This window comes from Gouania willdenowi, chromosome 1 (genome assembly GCF_900634775.1).
Source record: "Gouania willdenowi chromosome 1, fGouWil2.1, whole genome shotgun sequence".
NCBI lineage: Eukaryota > Metazoa > Chordata > Actinopteri > Blenniiformes > Gobiesocidae > Gouania > Gouania willdenowi.
In genome coordinates this window covers 18,559,963-18,585,239 of record NC_041044.1, presented here as the reverse complement: position 1 = coordinate 18,585,239, position 25,277 = coordinate 18,559,963, and the positions used below count along the sequence as shown (strand labels likewise).

At 38.1% G+C, this 25,277-nt stretch overlaps 3 protein-coding genes across 9 annotated transcripts in view; 1 reads left to right on the top strand and 2 right to left on the bottom strand.

The window, feature by feature from the left end:
* Positions 1-1,264, bottom strand: part of LOC114461825 (LIM and calponin homology domains-containing protein 1-like) — a 46,478-nt gene extending 45,214 nt beyond the window's left edge. For all 6 annotated transcript variants that reach the window (XM_028444265.1, XM_028444271.1, XM_028444288.1 and 3 more), the window contains exon 1: positions 905-1,264. In XM_028444265.1, coding sequence (XP_028300066.1) covers positions 905-988 — 84 coding nt within the window. In that variant the 5' untranslated portion in view covers positions 989-1,264. The remainder of the gene's footprint in view (positions 1-904) is intronic.
* Positions 934-24,795, top strand: anxa5b (annexin A5b). Of its 2 annotated transcripts, XM_028444359.1 has the most exons (14): positions 934-1,073; positions 11,822-11,835; positions 12,043-12,085; positions 17,803-17,887; positions 18,273-18,367; positions 20,054-20,167; positions 20,667-20,757; positions 20,916-20,995; positions 21,142-21,192; positions 22,266-22,359; positions 22,575-22,670; positions 22,767-22,825; positions 24,207-24,329; positions 24,428-24,795. In XM_028444359.1, exons 3-14 carry the CDS (start codon positions 12,083-12,085, stop codon positions 24,488-24,490), a joined length of 954 nt encoding a protein of 317 aa, XP_028300160.1. In that variant the 5' UTR covers positions 934-1,073; positions 11,822-11,835; positions 12,043-12,082; the 3' UTR covers positions 24,491-24,795. The 2 variants fall into 2 exon arrangements, with proteins under 2 accessions (XP_028300160.1, XP_028300168.1); XM_028444367.1 differs by lacking the exon at positions 934-1,073 and having other exon boundaries at positions 11,619-11,835.
* On the bottom strand, positions 2,500-7,379 carry uchl1 (ubiquitin carboxyl-terminal esterase L1 (ubiquitin thiolesterase)). The gene is made up of 9 exons (XM_028444393.1): positions 7,240-7,379; positions 7,146-7,157; positions 6,645-6,773; positions 5,384-5,525; positions 5,091-5,176; positions 3,574-3,621; positions 3,220-3,289; positions 3,084-3,142; positions 2,500-2,621 (listed from the first exon to the last, which is right to left on the bottom strand). The coding sequence occupies exons 1-9, from the start codon at positions 7,270-7,272 to the stop codon at positions 2,538-2,540; spliced, it is 663 nt and encodes a 220-aa protein (XP_028300194.1). The 5' UTR covers positions 7,273-7,379; the 3' UTR covers positions 2,500-2,537.
* Positions 24,796-25,277: the final 482 nt, after the last annotated feature.

The window sequence follows — 25,277 nt, the reverse complement described above, 5'->3', positions numbered from 1 at the left end:
TTTATGCTGATGTATCGAATCAATATCGGTGTCGGCCGATATTGCTGAGTTTCATTTACACAACGATGATTCATGTTTTCTATGTAATTTTCACTTTCTCCTGAGGGCCTAACTGGATGCTCCAAAGGGCCGGATCTGGCCCCCCGGGCCATGAGTTTGAAACATGTGGTGTAGATAGTGACTCATTTGTTCTGTGTGGTCATCAGTGCTGTGGTTTTATCTTTAGTTTGGTAGATGATCAGTTCTCTGTGTCAGTATCAGCTCGTCCGTGGGAGTCCTGTGAAAACACGACCCTGGTGAGAGACAGAAACTAGTCCATGGGTTAGGGTAGTGATCTACTCTAAACTCTATGTCTATGTGACATCTATCTCTATGTCTATGTGACATCTATGTCTATGTCTATGGAGGTGGGCGGACTAAAGCTGAGTCCTGATGAAAAGAGCAGTAAATAGGTCAGAGCTGCAGCTTTTCACAGATGGCGACGGTGAAAACGTGCAGTAGAGCACGAATGACAATCTCATCGGCGGCCATCGGTACATTGAGCATCTCGTGCGTGAAAGCTGCCCCGGTTTCATAACCATGGCAACCGGGATCCCCTCGCGCCTGGAGAAAAGGGGCGTTCCTCTTGGAAAACACAACCGCACTGCATGGATATTTGTCCTTACATATTTAAGTGTTTTTTATTATTATTTTTTTAATCTCCGTCATTAACGTTGAGCTTCATTAAAAGTCAGGCTTGAGTGAACACTTTTGACCCCACACTCCGTAACCCAACACTGAAGTTAACCCCAACAGGTGACGGTGCGTCCGCTGCTGTTGTGTATTTATATCCCCGTGTGACCCACACTCGTCCCCCGCGTGTCCCAGCACCAGGCCCCCGTGGCGTCCGGGACTCAGCACTCACCTCTATCCATTTCTGAGCCTCCTGACAGGCCGGTTCAGGATGGTGTTCCTTCAGCCCTCCACACGCTGCTGTAGTGTTCGCCATGTCCACAGCAGCAGAGGTGATAGTTGGTGATGGAGCTCCCTCCGACTGATGCCCGGCGGGGCTTTTCCTCCCCAGTCTCGGAGAGGTACGGTCCGGTCTCTGCTGGGTTTTTAAACACCGTTTAGCAGTTTCACGCGCGTCCGTGCGTTTTGTCTCAGCTTTGCTCTGAATGCGGTGCAGAGATGGAGAAACTGTGTGTTTCAGGAGGCTAAAAATATCGACTTGCTCACCGGACGGAGTGAGGCTGACGCCGCTAGTCCTACACCGTCGGGGCCGCGCATTTCTGCAGGCGAGAACGCGCAGGCAAGAATCTCTGCGGGGGGAGAGAACCAGTAGCCCCATCCAAAAAGGAGAAATGAGGATCTAAAGTTAACATTTGAGGAAAACATTTTTTAGAACAAATATTTGATGAAATGCTGGATCTAAATAAAATCTTGCATTAACATGTAGAATGCACAATAAAGCCAAAAATGTTACGAAAGAATCAGAAAAACAATAGTAACAGTAATTAATACGGTATATAAAAAATACATATACGCAGAAAAAGGAGCATGACTACTCAGAGAAAATATGTAAATGAAAGATAAGGTGCAAAAATAAATACAATTATGAAAGTATATATATACCTCAGTAAGTTATTTAAAATTAAGATTATGGTCTCCCAGAAAATAATCCTTTGCAGTCATTAAAATTACCTTTTTTTTTAACACAAGTGTGTTAAATTTATGTAACATTTCACATGTTCATGTAACATTAACAAAAACAGACTCAAGTGTTACAGTGAATTTATTCAATTCCAGCCACTGCAAAACTACAGCAACAAAGTGCATACAGCTTAGTAATACTCAATGACTAACAATCACATTTAGGCAGTCTTTTAATTGTTTAAAGCCAATACATTAAGTATTTGACAGTTTGTATTTTTCTGGGTTGATAAAAGCTTCTCCCAACGAATACATCTCAATTAAATTTGGAGAGGAATAAAAACCTTTTAACATCACATACAGACTTCCTAAAGAAAAACATTAGAAGGCCACGCGAGTGTGCAAGCAGTTGAACAATGCTGAAATTATTCCTACGATAGATACTCTGGTGTACTCGATGGAATGCAAGATTAGAAACTTAATCACACAGGGACAAAAGGCATTCAGGGGGACAAGGCAGAAAGTGTCCCAAGACAGTGTTGACCTTTGTCTCACTCATACTGGCAGAACAAGGTATTTCAGTTTTGTGGGTTTATGTAATCAATGGAAAAATGAAGTATTTTGCACTTTAACAGTGGTGAGACTTGGCTCGTGTTTAAAATACACTGAACAACTCACATACAACAGCTTGGATCTTTGTAGTAATGTTTGCAGAACAGAGGGTTTGTACCATGTTAACAAGATTTTTTGTTCAGAAGATTTGAAAGATATGTGAAAACAAAATGTGCTTTATGCTGCATAGTGTGTGTGAATGACGATAATTTGAATTAGGAGTGTGCAGAATGTGTTGGTTTTCTGGGTATTTTGGCTTCCCCTTTTCCTTAGTTTGGCATCCAGCTGAACATTTAGACTTGACAAAGAGCTACAGCTGAGAAGCGAACTTCATCTTGTTCTCTTGCCACAAACTCAGTGCAGACTTTGGCAGCATCCTAGATATGGGAAACAATAAGTAAACCACACATTAATGCAATAGCTTTTAAATAGATTAAAATAATTAAAAAATAACAGTAAATATATACCAAGACATAAACAGGGTGTTCATTTATGTTTTGCTTTTAAGCCCAATTTGTTGCATTAGAACACTTCAATTGTAGTAAAGTTTATCAATGGACAAACATTTTCAGCACAATTATTCCTTTATCATTGAATGGAGCATCAACTTTCAACCCCCTTAGCTCCATTACTAAGGAGATTAGAGCCCTCTGGTGGTAGTTTAGTGCAACAGCTACAAAAGGCTTTCAATAGATACAATACATGGGTTCCAATGTCTGTTCCTCTCCTTGAAAAGTAGTAAGTATCTTTATATTAAGAATGTTGAGCACAAATGAAAGTTTCAATGTTAGAGCCAAATGACATCACCCACATGTTAATGTTAACCATGTTCTACTTACCACGAGGAAGGTATCATCTTTAGTAGCTCCATGCTGCAGTGCTCCAGTCATTTTTCCATCTTAATGAATAAAGGACACTATTAAAAATCTATTGTGCAAACAAACGTTAAAGCGTGTGAGCAGACTGTGTTCTTACCCAGTTCATAGAGCTGTCCTTTGACATTGATGAAACTGATGAAGTGGAAGTTGACTTTGTCTGCTTCAGGCTATGGCAAATAAAACAAATTCATAAATAACTACAAGGGAACTGTTACATGTATACTAGTTATGTAAATTCCAAACATCATACATCATTTAATGGTCAAGTCTCCCATTGTTTAAAATGCCAAAGCCCAGTTCAATGTGATATAGTAGGAAAAAATAAAACCCAGACAGTGACTTCAGAGACAGCAATGATTAAAGTGCAACACATGTTGAAAGAGAATCAGTTACTGGATATCAGACTGATGCATAGTAGTAGCATCCACGATGTGACAGTAAAAAGCCTTACCCGACATTGACCCTGGGCTGCCACTTCATTGTGTGCATCAAAGATTGCCTGAAATCCAAAAATACATTGCAAACAATGTATAAAAAAAAAAAAAATCACAATGGATACATGCTGTACATGTTACACAGCAGTAAATGTACAAATGTTTACAAATTTGTAAATGTTTTTTTTTTTTTTTTTACAAATTTTATCATATATAAATTATCTTCATAAATGGTACAGAATCAGTAGATTTGTTGATTCTCTCATTTTTGACATTCCCATAAGTCAAGGCAAGTTCATATAGCGCATTTCATACACAAGGCAATTCAATGTGCTTTACATGGTCAAAAAGTGCAACAAAAAACATTCAACAGCTTAAAAATCAATAAACACATTAAAATCAGCAACAACATGACCAAAAATCTCCTTCTCAATCATACGCAGTAGAAGCAGTAAAAAAAAAAAAAGAAAAAGAAAAATGCCTTTAACTTTTAATTAAAAATGTTCACATGTAGGGATGTAACGATTCACTCAACTCCCGATACGATTCGATTCACGATACTGGGTTCACGATACAATTCTCTCACGATTTTTTCATTTACAAAATGGGACTGTAGACAAATTTAGAAAATACTGTATTATTTTCCTTTTATTTTTCATTGTCAAAAGAATTCCTTGATAAACTATTCAAAACAATGCAATTTAACTAAAAATAAATCTTGAATTAAATAAATAAAGGAATAATACAAATGAAAATGAAGCCTATTAATTTAAATTCTGGTTCTATAATAAACAATGCAAAACTGCATAATAGTTCTTTTTCTTTTAAAAGTGCAACTGAAAATGTATTTTGTGCCTTAACAATTGGACTTTAAAAAAAAAAAAAAACCGTGATTGCACTGATTTACGTCATATTTGTTTGGACCAGCAGAGGGCGCTGGTAACAGTGGTCGGTTGGCATGCAGATATCTTGCAGTGAAGAAGAGATGCTATGCTAGCAGACAGAGCTAATAGAAAAATGTGACTTTTACAGATATTCAAGTAATATTACAGATATTCTTTTGGTGTTAAAGGGGTAAGGAATCATTTATTAACATATTTAAGAGTAGAAGGCGGCCAGAAAGAAAGTATTAGCAGACTCCGCCCGCCGCCAACACTTTCCTCTGCTGGTTAAAAAAAGTACTGCGATTCAATTGTCAGAAAATCGATATCAACCGTGATACCAATGAATCGATTTTTAACTGCCTTACGATTAATCGTTACATCCCTATTCACATGTGATGCTGACTTCAGTTTGTTCCAATTCATTGCACCATAACAACTAAAAGCAGCGTTACCATGTTTACTGTGAACTCTGGGCTCCACTACATTAAAATAAAACTTTCTAGAGTGAATATTCTATCTCCACATACTGTAAATAATGTGAATATTACAAATCTTTAGTCCTAAAATCTGATCTATTTTACAAATGCCTTTTTTTTCCTTTTTAACTCAAATTAAACAAGGACAGTTTTACTGGTCAGACTTCATTCTACCTTATTCTTCTCTAGATGTGCGGCTCTGTCATCAGGAGACATGTCTGCAGTCTCATCCAGAAACTTCTTGAGGACCGAACCACTTCCTGTAGAAACAAGCAAGTTATGCACCAATCAGTAGTCATTTCTCTTTCGAAACAAAAACCCATTCAAAGAGACAGTATCGCTTACCATGATGTTGATTTCAACAATCTAAAACTATGTCCGTCATTCTAAAATCATTTAAACAAGTGGTCTACCTTCACTGTCATTGCATTTATGGCCTCAGTCCTTTTCGTCAGAGGTGAACTCACCAAACTTCATTTTGTCGCTGTTGTTGGCCACAGCGTGCAGCAAGGCGATGGTGCCACAGGAGTTGCTGGCCGTCTGCTTTAGAAAATAAAGCTCAGAGCCGCCAATAACTTTGTCGGCCTGTTTGGCTCGGAAGGACTCATGCTGTCAGTAATGTAGACAAACACAAAGAGCAAATGTACAGTCATCTGATCACAAGCATAGTGCAACAAGATCATATGAGCGGATAAACGACTGGAGCCGACCGATTAACCAGTGCAGCCGCCAATCAGGCTGATTTTAGCCATCAATTAATCGACATTGGTCAATAGTCGAGCAATCACTCAGGCTATAATACGCAACTGATGTATTGACTTTTTGCTGCAAGGAAAGTCCGTCACTCTGCTTTCTGCATTATAACATGCCACTTTAGAATCAGCAGTAGAATACAACACTACAAAAAGGTCACTAGTTGATCGTTTACAGTTACATTTTGCTTTTTTGGATTTATCCATGTTTACAATTTGAGCAACTATATTAATTAATCTTTTTTTTAAATATTCTATATTAATCAGTTTGCACAAGTTTATCCCTTTACAGTCAATTTGATAGTGTTAATAATTAAAGTTCCTTATTTTAATTTAGTAGTGTTAAGATTATTTGCTTAAATCATAAGAATTTGTATTCATGTACTTTCTCATTTCTATATATATATATATAGCTTTTTACCCCAATATTGATATCAGCCGTAAAAATCCCATATCTATATATGTATAGATACATATATATAAAACTGCATTTTAGTTAACTAGATTTATATTTGACATAAAGCTGAGCAAAAAAAAAAAAAAAGTCAATTCATTGAATTTGTAGAAAAAAAACGATTTTTATTTGGCAAATCTGAGTTTAAAAAAATAAATAAAATTGTTTGTTTTTATTTGTAAATGAATAATCAAAATAAAAACAAAAATAAACATTTTTAGTCACTATTATTTAATTATTATTTTTTTATTATTATTGATTACTAGACATTTCGACAACCCCATTTAAATTCCAGGCAACCCCACATGGGGTCCCGACCCCAAGCTTGAAAAACATTTATGTATAGTCTAAAAACGGAAGGAAAAACATGTACATAAAATTATGTCTGGCTGGACAACAAAACATTCTGTCTTTCATAAATGAGGCTGCGTATTGAATAATGTTAATCTGCTGATTCATGCTCTTGCAGTCACAACTACCACACACACCCATCCCCACTACTCCCACAGCTGTGTTCTTTACCTGTTGAGTGAGGGGGAAGAGCAACATGAGTGCACAGCATGGTTTGGGGACCGCGGACAGTTGGTCCCCCTCAAATCCCAGCACGTCCACGAAGCTCCAGGTTCCGTCCACACCCAGCGAGGCCATGAGCTAACACGGACAATAAAAGGCAAACAGAAGTAGTGCATCACCCTCATCACATCCTCTGGACGCGGTGTGCAGACAGGGTGGAGGGATACTGCTCTGACTGGGACCAGTGCGACCACACCCATAGCTCAGACACGAGGGGGGCACATCATGGAGGGATGCTCATGGACATTCCCTCTATTTCTCCCGCTTCAAATTACACACACATTACATTTATGTGCATATATTTTTACGCCACCACACCTATAAATCTTAATACTTCTCCAACAGCACTGCTCCGACTAATAACTACTGCAGAGAAACTTACCTTTACACTGTAATTAATGGTCACACAATTCCCGCCTTTACCCAACGGTCAAAGGTTAATAAACCCACCTTGTTCAGCATCTGAAACGACACAATTAGCCAACAAGTGAGTTGACAAACCCACAAAGCACCACGAACTACGACTGAAAAAGACGTCACATACCTCAGGATTAAGCTCCATCGGGGCCCACTCCATGTTTTTGGCTAAATGAGTGTTTGTTGCTAATATAATGTGAAATAAATCAGTAGTCGTCAGGAAGCTGCCGACTAAAGTTAAGGGTGAGCTAGCTTTTTCATTTTTTCATTTATACAAACTGGACTATACCATTTTGTACGCAAGCACGGGGGTGCACTTTTTAATTCATAACGTCAAAGTACATATTTTACTGGTTTTCTGGACAAGTTTAGCCATACCTAACAAGATAACTCGCATATTAAGCACAAATATCTGTAAAAAATAGTCTCTATAATGAAGTTTAATTATTATTTAAATGTAGTTTATAGAGACGACTTACCTATAAAAACAGGATTTATGTTGCTTCTATAGTCTTTCTAGAATTAAAGCTGTGACGCTGACGCATCAAATAATTCTTAACAGTAGACAAATACCACAGACTGAATAAAAGATATGGATTTAAAGCTTTCTGCCATTTATTGACATACTTACGTTAGTCTGCACTGCACTACACCACACTACACTACTGCGCACAAGCAAACGCAGTTTTATTAATTACATTATTTACAATGAAATTAATTATGAGAGCTTATGTTTTGCAACTACTGATTTCTATTATACTGTTAAAATAGAGATTGGTTTTTGTAACCCATTAAGGACAGTTAGTGCTGCTGCACACTGCCACAACTGTTTTTAATCACGTATTATGACTAAAACAAGAGAGAGAATAAAATGTTCATCTCTGTACTTCTCTGGGCAAACCACAAACTCTTTAGTCTTTGAGAATTTCAGTGATCTCATTAGTTATATAGAAGTATTCAAGAAAATATTAAATTCATTTAAGTGGATTTTTTTTTTTTACCCTAAAATAAACAGCATCTATTAACTTTTGCAATGTTAAAAAGTGAATTTTTTAATTATAAGTGTAAAATGCAATATTCATTTAAGTTTTAACCATTCTTATCCAGATTTCTTATTCTGCTGGTATAGTATAGTTTACATCAGTGGTTCCTAATATTTTATGTCCCATGTACCCCCTTCACATTTTAGTCAAATCACGTGTACCCCGCCTCTTCATATCATAATACCCTCTCCATAATTTCTTATGCTTATTTTTGAAACAACAAGCTCCCCTAAACCCCTAAATATGTCTTGAACATTAGTTCCTTAAGGCTTAATCTACAAATTCAAAACCAGTGTAATTTAACATAGGATTTAGTTAAACTACAACTGTTATGTGATTATACTTCACTAGTAAGTAAATACAGTATCCTTTGTAAAATGTCGCTAAATATTGTTTCCTATTGTAAGAAGTGTGATTAAAAAAATGGCTTCTACAGCATAAAATAATCCTGTTTCAATAAATTACAAGAATATATAGTATTTCATTGAGCAATAGTACTGTTAGTTTGTGGTGAATTTATCAAAAAAAAAAAATAGTAGAAAAAGGAGCTAGAGACATTTCCTGATTATTTTTAAATTATTTGTTAAATCTTTCCGAGTCCCCCCTTCAATGTGCTGCTGTACCCTAAGGGGTACACGTACTCCTGTTTGAGAACCACTGGTTTACATAGCATGGAATTATATTGAGATTTTTTTTAAAAAAAAATCTGTTTAGTGGCACACTTCAGAGAGATAATCCCTCCTCAAAAAATGCCAGTATTAATTTAAAAATGTGGATTGCTCAATATATCACTTTATTTAAAAATGAGACGCATAGCTTCTATCTGCTGCATTTGTGTGCATGACCAGAATATGAGTTACAAAAGTAATACAACATTGATCCCATTTAGGTGTTGTTGATTTGTCTGTAAGTCTCAGAAAGCCCAGTCATCAAAAGAGACAAAAGAGAAGAATGTGATCTTTTGTCTGGAACATATACAAATAAAATTGCTCTTACGAGATCAAGATAATTGCTAAAGTCTGTGTGTGTGGACGTATGTGTAGGAAAGATGAGCAGAAATGAAATAAAAAGCAGGCCTAGAAAACAGGATTTGTAATTTGTTGCAAAATCATTATGCAGACCCTGCAGCACATATAGTGTTGTATGAGTGATAGGGGGGGGGGCACATTTTACAGATGGTCATAATGTTATGCCAGACATTAAAGCAGTAATGGGCAACTTTTAGAAAGTGGGGACCACAAAAACATCAACATTTATGTAGTGAACGGTCAATACAGGAAATAACAATGGCTACATACTGTTTTGTTGCTGTATCATGTGTTGTTGGAGTAATTTTTTGTATTTTTGTTTTTTTTTTTAATGATTTTGTACTCGTTTGTTTGGAGTAATTTGTTTATTTTTATATTATATAATTTATATTTTGTGTATTTCCTTTCATTTTGTGTGTTGGAAGTCATTTTGTGTCATTTACTTTGAGGGCCGCATGAGACCCCCGGGCCGCTAGTTTCCCACGTCTGCATTATAGAACTTTCAATGCTGCTTCATTGCACTTTCACTAATGGTTTAGGCAATGGCAGCAAAACCAGTTTAAAACACAATATTGACTTGACCATCAAGACTAATATGCTTGACTAAACATATGAGATAAGTAGGTATGATTGAGGCCTTTTTTGTTTTCAATTCAATTCAATTCAACTTTATTTGTGTAGTGCAAATTACAACAAAGTCATCTCAATGCACTTATCAAAATATAAAATTCATAATAAGAAAGAAAAAACCCAACAAGATCCACATGAACAGGGATTTAGTGACAGTGGGAAGAAACGACTCCCTTTTAACAGGAAGAAATCTCCGTTAGAACCAGGTTCAGAGGTGGCAGCATCTGCTTAGACTGGTTGGGGTTAGTGGACAGAAGGACAGACAGAACAGGATAGAGAGATAGAACATCAGAGTGTCCCACACTAGTTGAGTCGTGAACCACAGATCAGGAACTGCCATCATCAGCTTCACCACACCTGAAACAGAGCAGAGAGAGAAGGGCGAGGAGAAGGCACTGACTGCCGAAAAACATGATACATTATTAGCAGGTCTGCCTGCATGGTTTAGGGCTTTGTTCCTAATGATTAGGTTACCGCTATAATACAGTATAATATCATTCTTTTTTAGCTCGTTAGAAAGGCGAGAAATCTCTTACCATAGATTGGTAATTTTCTCGTTGCCGTTTAGTAATAAAAAGTTTATCTCTGACGGTGGCTGATGAGCGGCGTCTTCATGGTCTATAAATGCGGCCATTACAGACGAGACCTTGTCCGCTCTAGCGGTTAGGTTAACGCTGCCATCGTCAGCTTCACCACACCTGAAACAGAGCAGAGAGAGAACGGCGAGGAGGAGGCCACACCCCCTCCCAAAAGCACGTCGCTGCTCTGCCACTGTTCTCATAACGTGTTTTTATGTTTGCGCATGCACAGTCAGTTCCCCAAGATGAAAACCATTTACATAAAAAGGCAGCTCTCTACGCTGCCTTTGGACGTACTATGCTAAATGCTATATGTATGTTCAGAATGCATTAGTGAATTGATACAGCATGGCCGCTGCTGCTACGTTCTCTAGCTAGTGGGCGGGATCACACTACAAGGAAGGATGACAGCGCTAGAGATGATAAAGAAACTTTCTTTTGAGGAAAAAAGACAGCTTTTAAAAGATGGGAGACCAACACCTGAGCTACCAGAGCTTCAGCGAAGGTAAGATCAGAAAATTGTTCATATTTTCCACAGTGAATGGTACAAAAGGAAGGATTAGCTTTGTGGATGCGCCTCACTGAGGCTATTCTGAGTTGTTGTTGTTGTTGTTGTCGTCATGTTTCTGTGTTTCCAACACAAACAATGGATGTGCTGCCATATCATGAGATATATCTTGTTGGGAGAGTATGGAGGCTATATTAAATAATTGTTTGTTTTACAATGTGTTTTACAATATTGATTTAGTTAGATTAACACTTGCCAGCAGAAACATATGAAATGTCATTGGTGGTCTCGATTTGCAACGCCCTGCCTACCCAACCCTAGTGCTCACGGTACATCACTGCTACAGATTGATACGTACATTCATTTCTGTAAAACACCAGAAAAATCTCCAGTAACACAAGATAAAGTCCATACATTTGTCACTAGTCTCTATGGAGAAAAAAGTCACGAAGAGCGTTCACAAAATATACCGGTATGGGAGGATTGGTTTCGGTTTCAAAACGGAGCGGAGCGGAGAGAGGATTCTAGATACTGCAGCTTTAATGCACTAACGCCAGTTACTGTATATATTAACCCCTTAGACATTAGTTATTGTACTGACTGTGACACACACAAATGTTGATATTTAAATGCAAAGATACTTTAGCTGTGTGCAATGTGATAAGCTGAACCAGTGCATATAATAAGAGACCGGCAGGTTACCGTGTAAGTAAATTCAGAAAGCAGCAAGCTAACCCAAAAAACAGCATTTCCCAGAGTTCTTCACGAGCTGGGGAGGCGGAGCCTCTGCTCTCTGCGCCGCACCGGGGTGTGGTGGCTGTCACGCGCCTCCTCACTCACGCGCACAGCGGAGAGTATATTTCCGAGAGGGTTTGACTTTGTGTCCTTCTCTCTTTTCTGTCTCTCTCTGCTCCACACACAGGCTGCAGCTCCACGGTAAGTCCCACACACACACACACACACACACACACACACACACACACACACACACACACACACACACACACACACACACACACACACACACTCAACAGGTGAGCAGAGGAAACTTGTCCAAACTCGTCTTTTTTTTAGAAGAAAGGTTTCCACTTGTGTGAGTCTCTCTGGATTCTATCTTAAACTTTCATTCTTCCATCCTTACAGATCATCTTCAAACCGCCTGAAAACCTTGAATATCATCAACATGGTGAGTTATGTTCCTAAAACGCAGTTTAAAGCTCCCAACGCAGAAAACACAACTCCATAGTTAAAGCCTTGTAAATGTCCAGAGGAGATACCGTTATTTATGCAAATGTTTGACTCGTTGTCTTTCACTCTCTGAACTCAATGACCACGCCCTCTTTATTCGACATTGTATAATGCACAGATGTTGTTCACTGCATTCTCTGTGACATTTCATTGGTTTTCATCTGTAAAAGTTAAACACATACATTTGTTTTATAGGTTAGCAAGGGAGGTTGTTTTTGTTTTTTTTTTTTTAGAATATGGGAAGTCAAAGTAGTTGTAAATAACTTAGTGGTTCAGTATAATGGGATTTATTATGAATACGTCTTTTTTTTTGTTCACTTTAAATGTGTGTAAAGTCTCTGTCAGTGTGTCCGTCCGTGAAGAATGTTGGGTCGGTAAAGTTTGGAAGTTTGGTGTATGACTCATGTGGGCTCCGATCCATTGGGTTGGGTCTCCACCTCTGCTCTAATACACACATTTCCACGTCTACTCTGAGTTTAAGGCCACCCTCTTTCTCTTAAAGGGGAAGAGTGTCTTCCTATTTTAGGGTGGAGTCCGTTTTCTCTCGTTCAAATCCATGATGGTTTTAAAACTGACATTGCTGTATTTTTTTTCAACTTATTTTTGGGGATAGGTTTGAGATAATCAACTAAACATGGTCTCTGTTGTGTTGTCACGGCCTAAACTGTGCAGCTCTGTGTGAGTGTTCACTGTTTATTTTCTAAACACATCAGTAATCCACACAGTGGACAGTACCTCCGGGCTTTCTGACTAAACTACGTTGTTTCATGGTCCATACAGCTTTAAATCCCCCACAACAGCATTTTATTCCTGTTTAAGTAGTTTTTTTCCAAAAGCCGTATCATTAATTTGACACCTTGGGGGAAGAAAAGCTGAACTGCTCTCAGCGATGATTGATCTCATGGAGGAACAAATGTTGGAGAATTGCATATAAGTTAATAACAGAGTTTTAGTCATTGTGATTTGAGGAAACCTCCTAACTTTAGATTTTCATCCACATTAAGCCACAGTTACACTTATAACATATTTACTCATTTATAACAAGTATTAGCCATAGTAGTCGGATTCAGTGCTGTCATAGCATTATTTTATCTATTGATTGTCAATTACATTACATTCGAGTGCCTATTTTGATATTAGCGAGGGTGAGGACAGGTCAGCGCTCAGTGCAGACTATCCATCCATCCATCCATTTTCTTACCCGCTTATTCCCGTTTTTAACAGGGTCGCGGGGGTCTGCCGGTGCCAATCTCCGGCTCTCATAGGGCGCTTGGCGGGGGTACACCCTGGACAGGGCGCCAGTCAGTGCAGACTAAATTTTATTTATTTAAAATGTGGCCAGATGGATCCATCCTCTGTTAAAAGGTGTGGAAACATCCCTGATGCAAACATTGCTTTTTGTATTGCACAGTTTAAAGCTGTATTCATTAGAATTTGAGGTTTCACATGCACAGAATTATTCAGTAACTACATATAAGTAAGTCCGTTGTTTGTTTTTTTGCTTCAAGCCTCCCTGTGCACAGATAAGCAGGTCCCAGTACAGGCTCTATACTAAATATAGGGTGTATCTAAACAACCATTGAGTCTCCCAGAGGTGAGGCAGGTGTGGGAGAAGACGGCAGGGGGCATTTGCTTGTCTTCTTGCATCTCTAAAATGGCGACCCAGCGCCTTATTTTAAGTGACATCTTTACATCTATCTATAAAGCAAGGAATCTCTGTCTGTCTGTGTGTCTGTGGCTCAAATATCTCTGCGGTTCAGGGACAGACAGAGCTGAGACTTTCAACACGGCTGCTGCTTGGTTCAAGGGTGTGCAACATTGTATTTGTTTAGACGCCCCACCCCCACGCCCCAACTCCTGAGCTTTGCAGGACAGCTCGATGTTAAGAAATTGTGGATGATGCTGATGATGATGTCATAGGTTCTCTCAGAGTCCCAAGCCCGGATAAAGGAGGAGGGCTTTTAGCAGTTCCACCCCACATAACAGTCTTATAATTAATTTAATATTCTAATAAGGTAGTGGTTATCCGTACGGTTGCCGTATCAATATACCAACATTCTATCCATACGCAGTGCCCCTATTTGGCCAGTTTTGGTCACGTGATAGGTCGCTTAACTAAGACTAAACCTTACCTAAAACCTAACCCTAACCCTAAAAATTGTTGTGATATAGGATTATAACTTAAACCTAACCCTAAACCTAATCCTAACCCTAAGACGCTACGTACTTGTACTTCGGTAACTGTACCATTAGCACAGGGGGTTGTCCGTACAGCAACCGTACAAATAGACACTTTCTTATAATATTTAATAAAAAAAATAAAAATATATATATAATTATGTAATGTGGGTCTAAAGCATCAAATTTATGAAGAAATTAGATAACACACAGTAAGGTCTTTTACCTGCTTTCTGTGAAGGTTCTTACGCTAACACGTGTTATGAATTGGTGCTATACAAATAAAGATTGATTGATTAGTGAAGTTATTTTGAGACGTAGTGGCCTCTTTCAATAGCAAAATAAAAAACTGGAATCAACAGAAGAAAGTTAATTTGTAGTTCTAACTCTCTCTATCAGCAAGCTGCAGATGTATGCTAGCCTATATTACAGTGCTAAACATATACATACTTCCTACAGCCACTGCACTAGTTGTTTTAAATTAATTTCGATATGTAGTGTAGAAAATATATAAATGTAGCTAATGTAGAGGTCTGTCACTGTGATCCCAGCATGCACCTGACCACACGTCATCATTAATTCACTGCTCACACAAGCGCTGGCCACTGACATATGACACTTGCGCTCACTTTGTTTACTTCTTTAAATGCTCCCGTTCTCTATCTGCAACTGGAATCCAGGAACTGTCAAAGATATTCATGCTAATCATATTCCTACTTTGACACACAGAATGTGTGCATACGTTTGTTTTGTGTGTGATGAACTTATATTATTCACATAATACAATGTATTTGTATCTGCAAAGTTAATAATAAACTATGTTTTATGACTTGGGCAGTTACTATCATAAAGCCTTTGCTGTGCAGATTATTTGCTGTCTTCATGACAACCGCAACTCATCAGTCTAGGAGGAGTACATTGAATAAACAAAGTGGTATGATAATATTTAGTGATACAACAGATGTTGGAATGAGCTGTGAGCAGCCTACAGTAACTGTAACATACCATAGCTGCATGTGTAGGGTCAGCATACCTTTAAAGCAGCCCCCGGCCCCATTCCACGTCTGGACCTGTTGGTAGAACGTAACTCATCACATGATGATAGGAACAGATTTCAAACATTCCCGCAGAAAGGAGGTGTATTGTGTTGTCCCTTGTCCTTTTAATCTGTTTATCTGGGCAGGCGTTGGCACAACTATTCCTAATCTGATTGAACTTGTGATGCTGAATGTGTTGATGAAGTGAGGAGAACATGTGGGTGTTTTTGCATTCAGGGACAAAGTCGAGGTTTGTTACAATGATTTCTTGGTTGTTTTTTTTGGACGTTGGACTTGAAAATTACAGGATTCCAGACGCATTCCGGTGGCTTTCCTTTCTAAACATTGAGCATGTTCCAAAGACACAAGTCTAATGTGTCACCATGTGAGGGAGTGTCATGAAATAATGAGCCATTGTGACAGCACCAACGATTATTACTGAAATCAATTTGAAAGTTAATGTTTCCCCCTCTTATCACATTCCCAATGTCTCCTGCATAGACCTGTCTTCTGTTTCCATACCTTCTGTCTCCACTCCTACTGGAATGATTAACTCGTAAATCATCAATATCTGTCACTTATTTCAACGTTTTCTGTCCTTGGCGGATGAGAAGCAGGTTGGGTTGAGATTGTGAGCTTGTGTGCACATCTGTATGCAGTCTGGAGCGTTTGAATCTGGAAGTTATTAGGATTATAGGCGGGTTGGAAAGACAGGAATGTGATGAGCCAAACTGAAGGCAGGCTAGTCGCTCAATATATGGTGGTAAAAAAATACACATACAGTGGGGCAAAAAAGTATTTAGTCAGCCACCAATTGTGCAAGTTCTCCCACTTAAAAAGACGAGAGAGGCCTGTAATTTTCATCATAGCTGTACCTCAACTATGAGAGACAAAATGAGAAGAAAAAAAATCCAGAATATCACATTCTAGGATTTTTAATGAATTAATTGGTAAATCCCTCGGTAAAATAAGTATTTGGTCACCTACAAACAAGCAAGATTTCTGTCTCTCACAGACCTGTAACTTCTTCTTTAAGAGGCTCATCTGTCCTCCACTCCTCACCTGTATTAATGGCACCTGTTTGAACTCGTGATCAGTATAAAAGACACCTGTCCACAACCTCAGACAGTCACACTCCAGACTCCACTATGACCAAGACCAAAGAGCTGTCAAAGGACACCAGACACACAATATTAGACCTGCACCAGGCTGGGAAGACTGAGTCTGCAATAGGTAAGCAGCTTGGTGTGAAGAAATCAACTGTGGGAGCAATTATTAGAAAATGGAAGACATACAAGACTATTGATAATCTCCCCCGATCTGGGGCTCCATGCAAGATCTCACCCCCGTGGGGTCAAAATGATCACAAGAACGGTGAGCAACACCCATAAAGATTATTTCACAATTTTAACGTCTTATTTCGGCGTGACGGACAAGAAAGAAAGAAGAAGTCTACTTACAAAGTTCTTTACAAAATCTCGATTTGTTCTGTTATTTACTATTTACAGCAAAATCTGATGTCCTTTCCAGGATTCAAACTCACAAAGACATATGTACAGTATATATGTATGTGTGTGTGTAGTAAGTACTTAGTAAAGTTGAATACTGTTAAAGTTTTATTTTTACTGTTAAATTAACCATTTTTAAATGTTTATTTTCACTGAAACATTGTGACAAATGTTTTCAAGTGTTGGTCAGTGGTTTTATATATATATATATATATATATACAGTATGAGGAATTGTTTTAAAAATGCAAGGTGGATTTTCTATGAACTGTAATGAAAATTAAACAATTGCAGAAAATCAAAAGAAATAGTGTTTCATGTTGAAACAAAGTGAAAGCGTGAAAAATGCAATGCTTTTCTAACTGATAGACTATAGAGTAGTAGCTCACAGCTTCAGAAAGCTTAATGACCCCTGATTTACAGTGTATGATAAATGTATTACAGATATTATGCCATGTGTTATGAGCTATTCCAGTAATATTCTTTTATTAAAGGTACAGCTCAGTGCAGTGATTGGAAGCTTGTGGAAATGTTTTCACTTCAATGTTCTCTTTAGGTTTTCTCTGAATATTTCCTTTTCCTTCTATGGTCTAAAATCAGTGTCATTCAGTAGAGTCTCTGAATAGTCTATATGAGTAAATGGGGTGTGGTACTGTTGGTCTGTGTGATGGACAGGCGCCTGATCCAGGGTGTAGCATGAGTCAGCTAGCATTGACTCCATCACAGTCCTGAATCTGGACAGAAGTCCTATTATAAACATTAAGATACAATTAGCTATGATCTATCTATAGAGAATTTAATCTTTGTGAGTGTGTGTATTGAACATTTTCAAATTGCTATTCTGTATGAGTTTTACATGTGTATTTACTTTTTATTTAAAAAAAAAAAAAGTACAATAATAAAGCCACTGAGCCACTATCTGAACCTCTTTCAGGCCAACAGAGGAACTGTCAGACCCAGTGGAAACTTCAATTCCAGCGCGGATGCAGAAGCTCTACGCAAGGCCATGAGAGGCCTGGGTAAGATGCTCTCATGTGTGTATGCACGTACATCTGCTCTCAGTGCAGTGTCATCTGATCCTCTGTAGGGGCGTGTCTGCCTTGATAACGGCTCCATTAGACCAACCCAAGCTCTTTCAGCAGCTACTGTAGTGTTCCCAGTTGTCAGCGCTGGGCTCCACCCATAGCCAGCAGTGACTCACACGCGCATGTGCATTACAGAGGTGAAACGTGAGATCTGTAACAATGTAAACACACATAAGCTGACCTCGACCAAGAGCTGTAATTAAGTGGGGAATGGAAATGTAATCAGCAATCCCACACACTACATGTGTTTAATGTAATGTCAATAATGTGGGAAGAGTTTATGGTGACTGAAGTAACCACGGTGACTGTTTTCCTAAAGGTACTGACGAGGAAACCATCCTGCAGCTGCTGATCGCTCGCAGCAACGCCCAGAGGCAGGAGATCAAAACTGTCTACAAAACCCTGTTTGGAAAGGTGTGACCCTCACATGTGCACCACCATTGCTAAACGACAGGCTACTGGGTTCATCGTTGCTTGTTTACGTACAAACAGCACATGAGAACACTCCACCAAAACAATGCACACTGTCATTATTTTCTTTAACCTGGAATTATTGACGTTTCTTATTTAAATGTTGCATTTTAAAATGTTCTTTTGCAGGAGTGTTAAACTCAAGGCCCGGGGGCCAAATCTGGCCCTTTAGAGCATCAAATTCGGCCCGTTTGAGAAAGTATAGAGGAACAAGTTTTCCCGTTGATGAAATGTGCTTTTTAAAAATGTATAATTGCACTGTTTGTGAATATTATGAACTGTATTTTTTATGCTTTTTACAGTGCACAGAGTAAAGTGTTTTGTAATTGTCTGTCTTGGGGACTGCAGATGGAAGTTAGCTCCAAGAGCTCAAATCTGGTACAAAGCACTGATTAATGCTCCTGTACATGGTCCCTGTCAAATATATTAAAATGTTTTTTGAAAATTAATTAAAAATGATAGAAAAAATGAAATATTTTGTTAAGTTACAATCTAATTCAATTGTAGATATCTCGGTCCTTCCAAATACAAAAATTAAAGTGCATAGCATTTGCAGAGCTCAGTTTTCCAGTTCCTATAGCAGATGACGGCAGTGATTTTCAAATCTCAAATTGTTTTCAAAGAACTCTCAATTTTTCCAAAATCTGTAGAATTTTCTTTCAAATTATTCCATGAAATTATCATAAATTCCCCAAATCAACGAAATTTAAGTGAAGATCCTGCATGGATTGACATACTTTATCATTTCTAAATAATTTATACATGGAAGTGCAAACCAGGGCACATTAATGTTATATTTGTTTTGTTTTTTTTCCACCTAAAATCTGTGTCCTACTTAAGCTCAAACTGGTCCATATTTGGCCCCTGAACTAAAATGAGTTTGACACTTCTGCTTTAGAGGAAGGGAAACACTTAACATGTTGTAGCTGTTTAATATTATATTGTCTCATCTGCCCGGGTTACGTTCCTCTGCTAAAAACTGCACAGCTCAGCGTATGTTGTTGTGAGTAAGCTGTTTCCTTTAGCTGGGCCTCATCCTTACATTGGCTAATAGCCCTACAGCAGCTAGACCGCTTTTATTGTTTTAAAAAAAAACCAAATCATATTTCCTGTGCTTTTATTGTGAAGGAGATCATGGCGTTGTAAACACCTGTTACTATAGGTTGTAAATATTTGGTACAGACAATGTTTGATTTGTTTTTTTAGTTGACACTTTATATTATTCAATTCAGCTTTATTGATATAGAGCCAATTACAACATTAAATCACCCAATAGCATTGATCACAAAATATAAATATACAGTATATATTTTTGTGCATACACTGTAAATAGGAAGCTGCAGGAGCTGAACAACAGGAAGAGGGAGGAGGATTGAATCCGTGGTTATTGTGTCAATGGGCAAGGCACTTAACAAACATTGTCACACGTATGTGAAAGTGTACAATAAATGAGGAATTAGTTGGAAGGTCCATAAGCGTAAATTGGCATCCACACATCTGTGAAACTGTCCAATCTATATGTGTATTATATAAATGCATTACATCTTGATTAAAACCAGAATATTACAGATGTTTAGCAGCACATCTGTCAATGCAGTAGTTGTAATGTAACTCATCTGTGCACGTCAGGACCTGGTTGATGACCTGAAGGGAGAGCTGGGCGGCAAATTTGAGACTCTGATCGTGTCTCTAATGACTCCACCTGTGGCTTATGATGTGACCGCTCTGCGTAACGCCATCAAGGTAGGTTCTGTAGTCTGCTGCTCTTTCGTTTTCTTTATGTGAAATATTTTGTCAATTATATTTGGTATTTTCAAGATGTTTTTACTGCTGTTCTACAGTAAAAAAAATATTTTTATAATGCAATTTGTGCCTTTTATCTTTAGAGCTGTAAAACATCTTAGATGTCTGTGGAGGTTCTCAGTCATCCAGGTCATGTTTGATTCTAGTTGCTGGTATAAATCCCAGACTCCCAACTAGTCATTTTCAGAACTGAAGACGTTTCTTGAATGAGAGTTGAAACGCCAAGTCCAGTTGCCTCAACGAAACTAGCAGAATAATTTCAAAAATCTATCATAATAAGTCAGTGTAAATAGAATAGTGTGTTGATTGTCTTTGCATTGGTGATGAACATAAATAGAACTCCAAAATACCACTCAATGCTCTACTACAGATCTGCTATATAAAATCTACAATCTGTTCCATAGCGGCGCTGCTAAATATTTCCTGTTTCATCCTGTAGGGGGCAGGAACTGACGAGAAGGTGCTGGTGGAGATCCTGGCCTCTAGGACTCCTCAGCAGGTGAGGACCATCATCGCTGCCTACAGACAGGGTAGGTAACACACACCACAGCACAAATCATTCTTCCACTATTGTTCAGCACAAAGTAAAGACTGTTTATTTTTACAACAAACCAAGGCGCTGTATCGTACCCATTGTGGCAGAGCTGACCTAGATGAGAAATAAATCAGCTGTGTATTGTTTTCTCAGAGTATGATGATGACCTGGAAGAGGACATTTCTGGAGACACTTCAGGTCACTTCAAAAGGCTTCTGGTTATTCTGCTTCAGGTAAATGTCCTCCTCTCTGAGGATTTTCTTTAACTATCCAAACATTATAATGTTGTATTTAATCTTAATTAAAGAATAAAAGGATAGATGAAGCCCTAACATGTGTGCTGTTTGCTCTAACATGTTTATTTTCCATCTGTTTTCAGGCCAACAGACAGTCCGGCATCCAGTTTGACTCCATTGAGAACGATGCTCAGGTGAGGCAGCAGCACTAACTAATCTACATCAGTTTGGATGATTTGTTTGCAGTGGTGAACGTCATGTGTTCATATTAATTGTACGGCTTTCACTCTAATCAACCCTGTAGTGAGTTATGTCACAAGATGAGAATTTAATTTGGCATTTATTTAGCATCGTACGTTGCTTTTATCCAAAGAAATCCTCCGACTACAAACCAACAATTCTTTCCATCGATGCTGATAATGCAGGCTTGGATTAAAGATTGTCATTTCAAGTCGTGTTTTATTTAGAAAAGGGACCGTACATATTAATGAACATGTGAAATATGTAAATATTTCAGATTTTAGCCACAAGCTACTTTCCATCTGTCCCTGGACAGGCTGATGGAACCATTAAAACATACAAGACATTATAATCAGAAGCACACACATTAGGGACACATAACAGGAAACACACAATAAGATCACAAACAACAGGAGAGATTTCTCACCACATACTTAGGTGTGGTCAGCCAGAAAAAAGTTCACTTATTAATTAGTTTTGTATTCTAGTTAAAAACCAATTTCTTCACAATATTTCTCTTTAAAAGAATGTATACAAACTAATATATTGCACATACCCTAAAGTTTTATGTGTATTGCACATGCATCCTGAAGTGCTGTCTTTATTGCACGTACCATCGTGTTATGTGTATTGTATGTACCCTAAGGTATTTTATATATTGCATGTATAGGCTACCCTAAAGTTGAGTTGATCTGAGCCACTCCTTTAATGACTTTTAGTTATTATAAAAGTGGGGGTCTCCCTCACAGTAGCTGGCAGACTGTTCCACTGAACACAGCCATTGTAGCATGAAACATTTTGACCATAAGTAGCTTTTCTCATGGGAACCTCACATTCACCCCTGCTTCTGGCTCTGCTATCATGTAATGACCACAGTAGGCCCATGACCATGGTTTTAAACCCTAAAATGCTTCCTGGATGCTGCACTATAGCAGAAACCTTTATAGTGCAGATATAGGCCATTTGTCTTATAATAAAGCAGCTGACTGGAACTCTGAACATGTGCTGTCATGTTGTGGTGCTGCAGGTCCTCTTTCAGGCAGGAGAGCTGAAGTTTGGCACCGAAGAGCAAACATTTGTAACCATCCTGGGCAACAGAAGCCCCGAACATCTCAGAAAAGGTTGGTATGTGTTTCCGCAGGAAGAACACATTTAAATACGTGCTTCAACTGTGTGTTTGTGGCTCATATTATTCATATTCTGCAGTTTCTAGGAAATAGTAAATACACAAATTCCTCCATAACCTGTTCACACACTTTTAAGGTGTATGTTCTTTATTCACCTGACAGAAGAATCAGAGGATAACCAGTGTAACGTAAAACCGTCTGTGTTTCAGTATTTGACGCTTACATGAAGATGAGTGGATACGAGATGGAGGAGACCATCAAGAGGGAAACATCTGGAAATCTGAGAGCCCTGCTTCTTGCTGTGGGTAAGTAAACAAGTTACAACTTCAGTATAGATCTTTAGTCTCTTTTTATTTCTCTTTTTCTCATCATTTCCTGCTTTTACTGTTTTCCTTTTACAGTTAAGTGTGCTCGGAGTGTCCCAACATATTTTGCCGAGACCCTGTACCACTCCATGAAGGTAAGTCCTTAAGTGCAGTTAAACCTCATAGTGAAGCTCCGACATTTCAGACATGGCCAACTGGTGGTGTCTAATTTTTGTATAGCACGCATGACTCCAAAAACACACAAAATGACTTAAAAATACATGAAATGACAACAAAAATACACAAATGTCTCAAAACACCCAAAATGACAGAAATGCATTAAAGAACAACAAAAATACACAAAAACAAGATCACCCAGAGAAGTATATTTACCAAAGGTTTGCACATGTAAACAAAGACGTGGACATACGTCAATATGCCTGGGGTTTGCATCGTTTACAATCAGGATTTTTTGTTTCTCAAACACGATATATTATACACACGATCCAGTTAGCGCGTTAGCCTCTGATGAAAATGTCATGTAGGTGGATCTGCAGTTAGAAAATGTAAATACATTAATGCCGTACACGCAACTGAATTGATCAAACCTGGAACTGTTTGCAGTGCCTGTTTTTTGCACTCAAATGTAGTTCTCTCACAGTTTTACACACAGATGGCTGCATTTATTTTTTTTCCAGAAGACGACGCAGGGAAACAAGAAGAAACAAAGAATGGATGTTTAACGCTCTAGTTAACAATTTTGTCTCGAATAATTGATGAAGAGCAATTGGGAAAAAAAAAAACTGCACAGTCTAGTCTAAATTAACAGCTACTGAAAGCTGTGTATAATGAAATATTAAATAGCCTGTGTGGCTCTCCTTCCTTCTGTGGTTTACACCAATGGCAAATACTCTTTTTGAACATGGTTCCATGATCTTTAAAGACATTTCTATCCCCATTAATAAAGATACAGTAGGTCCAAATGTATAGGAACCCCCATTTTTTTGGGAAAAGTTTATGGATGATTCCACCATTTATTATAAGTTTATCTTTGGTGTAAATTTTTTTTCAAAACTCATTAAGTACTTTTGAAAAGGACAACAATAATGACTTCAAAAACACGTCAAATGACAAAGAAATACACAAAAAATAAACAAAATTACAGAAAAACACACAAAAAGAGAGGAAAAGATATATAAAAATACAGAAAACAAAAGAATACAACAGCAATCACTGTATTAATACTCAGATTGGTCATTATTCTAAATGCGGACATGAACGTTGATCAGACAATCACACTTTTGTGACCCCTGCTGTGATAAAATTAGCCCATCTCTGGTGTAAGTATTTCAGTACAGCTGTTGACATTTCAAATATTGCTCAAATGGGGGAAAAAAAAAGGATTTATGAATTCTAAAGTAATGTGATGAAACCTATGTCCCTTATTTGGTCTGGATCCTGAGAGTTGCTAAAGTCCAAAGAGCTAACGCATGCAGCTGAGACTTCTGTTGGTGTTTCATCGTGTGTGTGTCGTAGGGTGCAGGTACTGACGATGACACCCTGATCAGAGTGATGGTGACCCGTAGTGAGGTGGACCTGCTGGACATCAGAGCTGAGTTTAGAAAGCTGTTCGCCTGCTCCCTGCATTCAATGATCAAGGTGCTCATCTGTTTAAAAAAAAAAAAAAAGAAAAAAGCTTATAATTGATTACCTCCTCACTCTGTATGTGTCTAATTACGTCTGTGTGTTTGTTACAGGGCGACACTGGTGGTGACCTGCGTAAAGCTTTGCTGCTTCTCTGTGGAGGAGACGATGCGTAACAAACGCACACAGAATTAAACCAAACGTGCCTCTTTTTTTTTTGTTACTCATTCAAACAACAAGCTAACATCAAATTGTCATTTATTAACTGAAGCTGTCTGTGAGAGCAGACAGCCAATCAGGTTTTTTAACTATGTTTTTGAAAGGTAGCTTAAACTTTGTTAGTGCAGCTTTTTTTGGTCCACTAATATTCAATCTAGTGTTAAATCATTCCATGATAAAATACCACTTTAAAATTTGCAATGTTTGCATGTTGTTTGCCTCAACCATAATATGCAAAAATAAATGTTTCACATGAAGTTCATCATTGTTTTTTTTCTTCCTGTAGTCACTCTCTTATATGGCCACAAGAGGGAGACAGAGCAGCTTAGAAGTCAGACATCTTGAAATAATGAAAAATATGTTACAGTTCTGTTTACTGTACATTGTCCACTCTTTCACACTGTCATGTTTGTATTTTTATTAACTGTTGAACTTTGCATAAAGTAGTATAATTAGTTCCAGCTGATATTTAAACACAATGTGATCACATATGATTTTCTAATGTAGAATTATATTACCAGTGAGGAAGGGTGGGAAAATAGACCAGGGGTTCTCAACAAAAGGGTCAGGACCCCATTTGGGGTCGCAAGACACTGAAAGGGGGTCACCAGATGCTTTCAAGATACTATTTATTTTAGATCAATTCGAGCCCATTTTTCCCCTCTTTTCACCAAATTTGTCATATTTTAAGCTATTTTCATCACTTTTTCTTGACACGTTTTTGTTCCTTTTAATGCATTTGTG

Coding starts and splice junctions, on each gene's coding strand:
- uchl1 (XM_028444393.1), bottom strand. CDS start 7,272: ATGGAGTGGGCCCCGATGGAGCTTAATCCTGAG. Junction 3,290..3,573: donor CAGCCCAGGGTCAATGTCGG/GTAAGGCTTTTT, acceptor TATTTGCCATAG/CCTGAAGCAGACAAAGTCAA. Junction 2,622..3,083: donor AAGATGATACCTTCCTCGTG/GTAAGTAGAACA, acceptor TCCCATATCTAG/GATGCTGCCAAAGTCTGCAC.
- anxa5b (XM_028444359.1), top strand. Junction 20,996..21,141: donor TTCTGGTTATTCTGCTTCAG/GTAAATGTCCTC, acceptor ATCTGTTTTCAG/GCCAACAGACAGTCCGGCAT. Junction 22,826..24,206: donor CCCTGTACCACTCCATGAAG/GTAAGTCCTTAA, acceptor TGTGTGTCGTAG/GGTGCAGGTACTGACGATGA.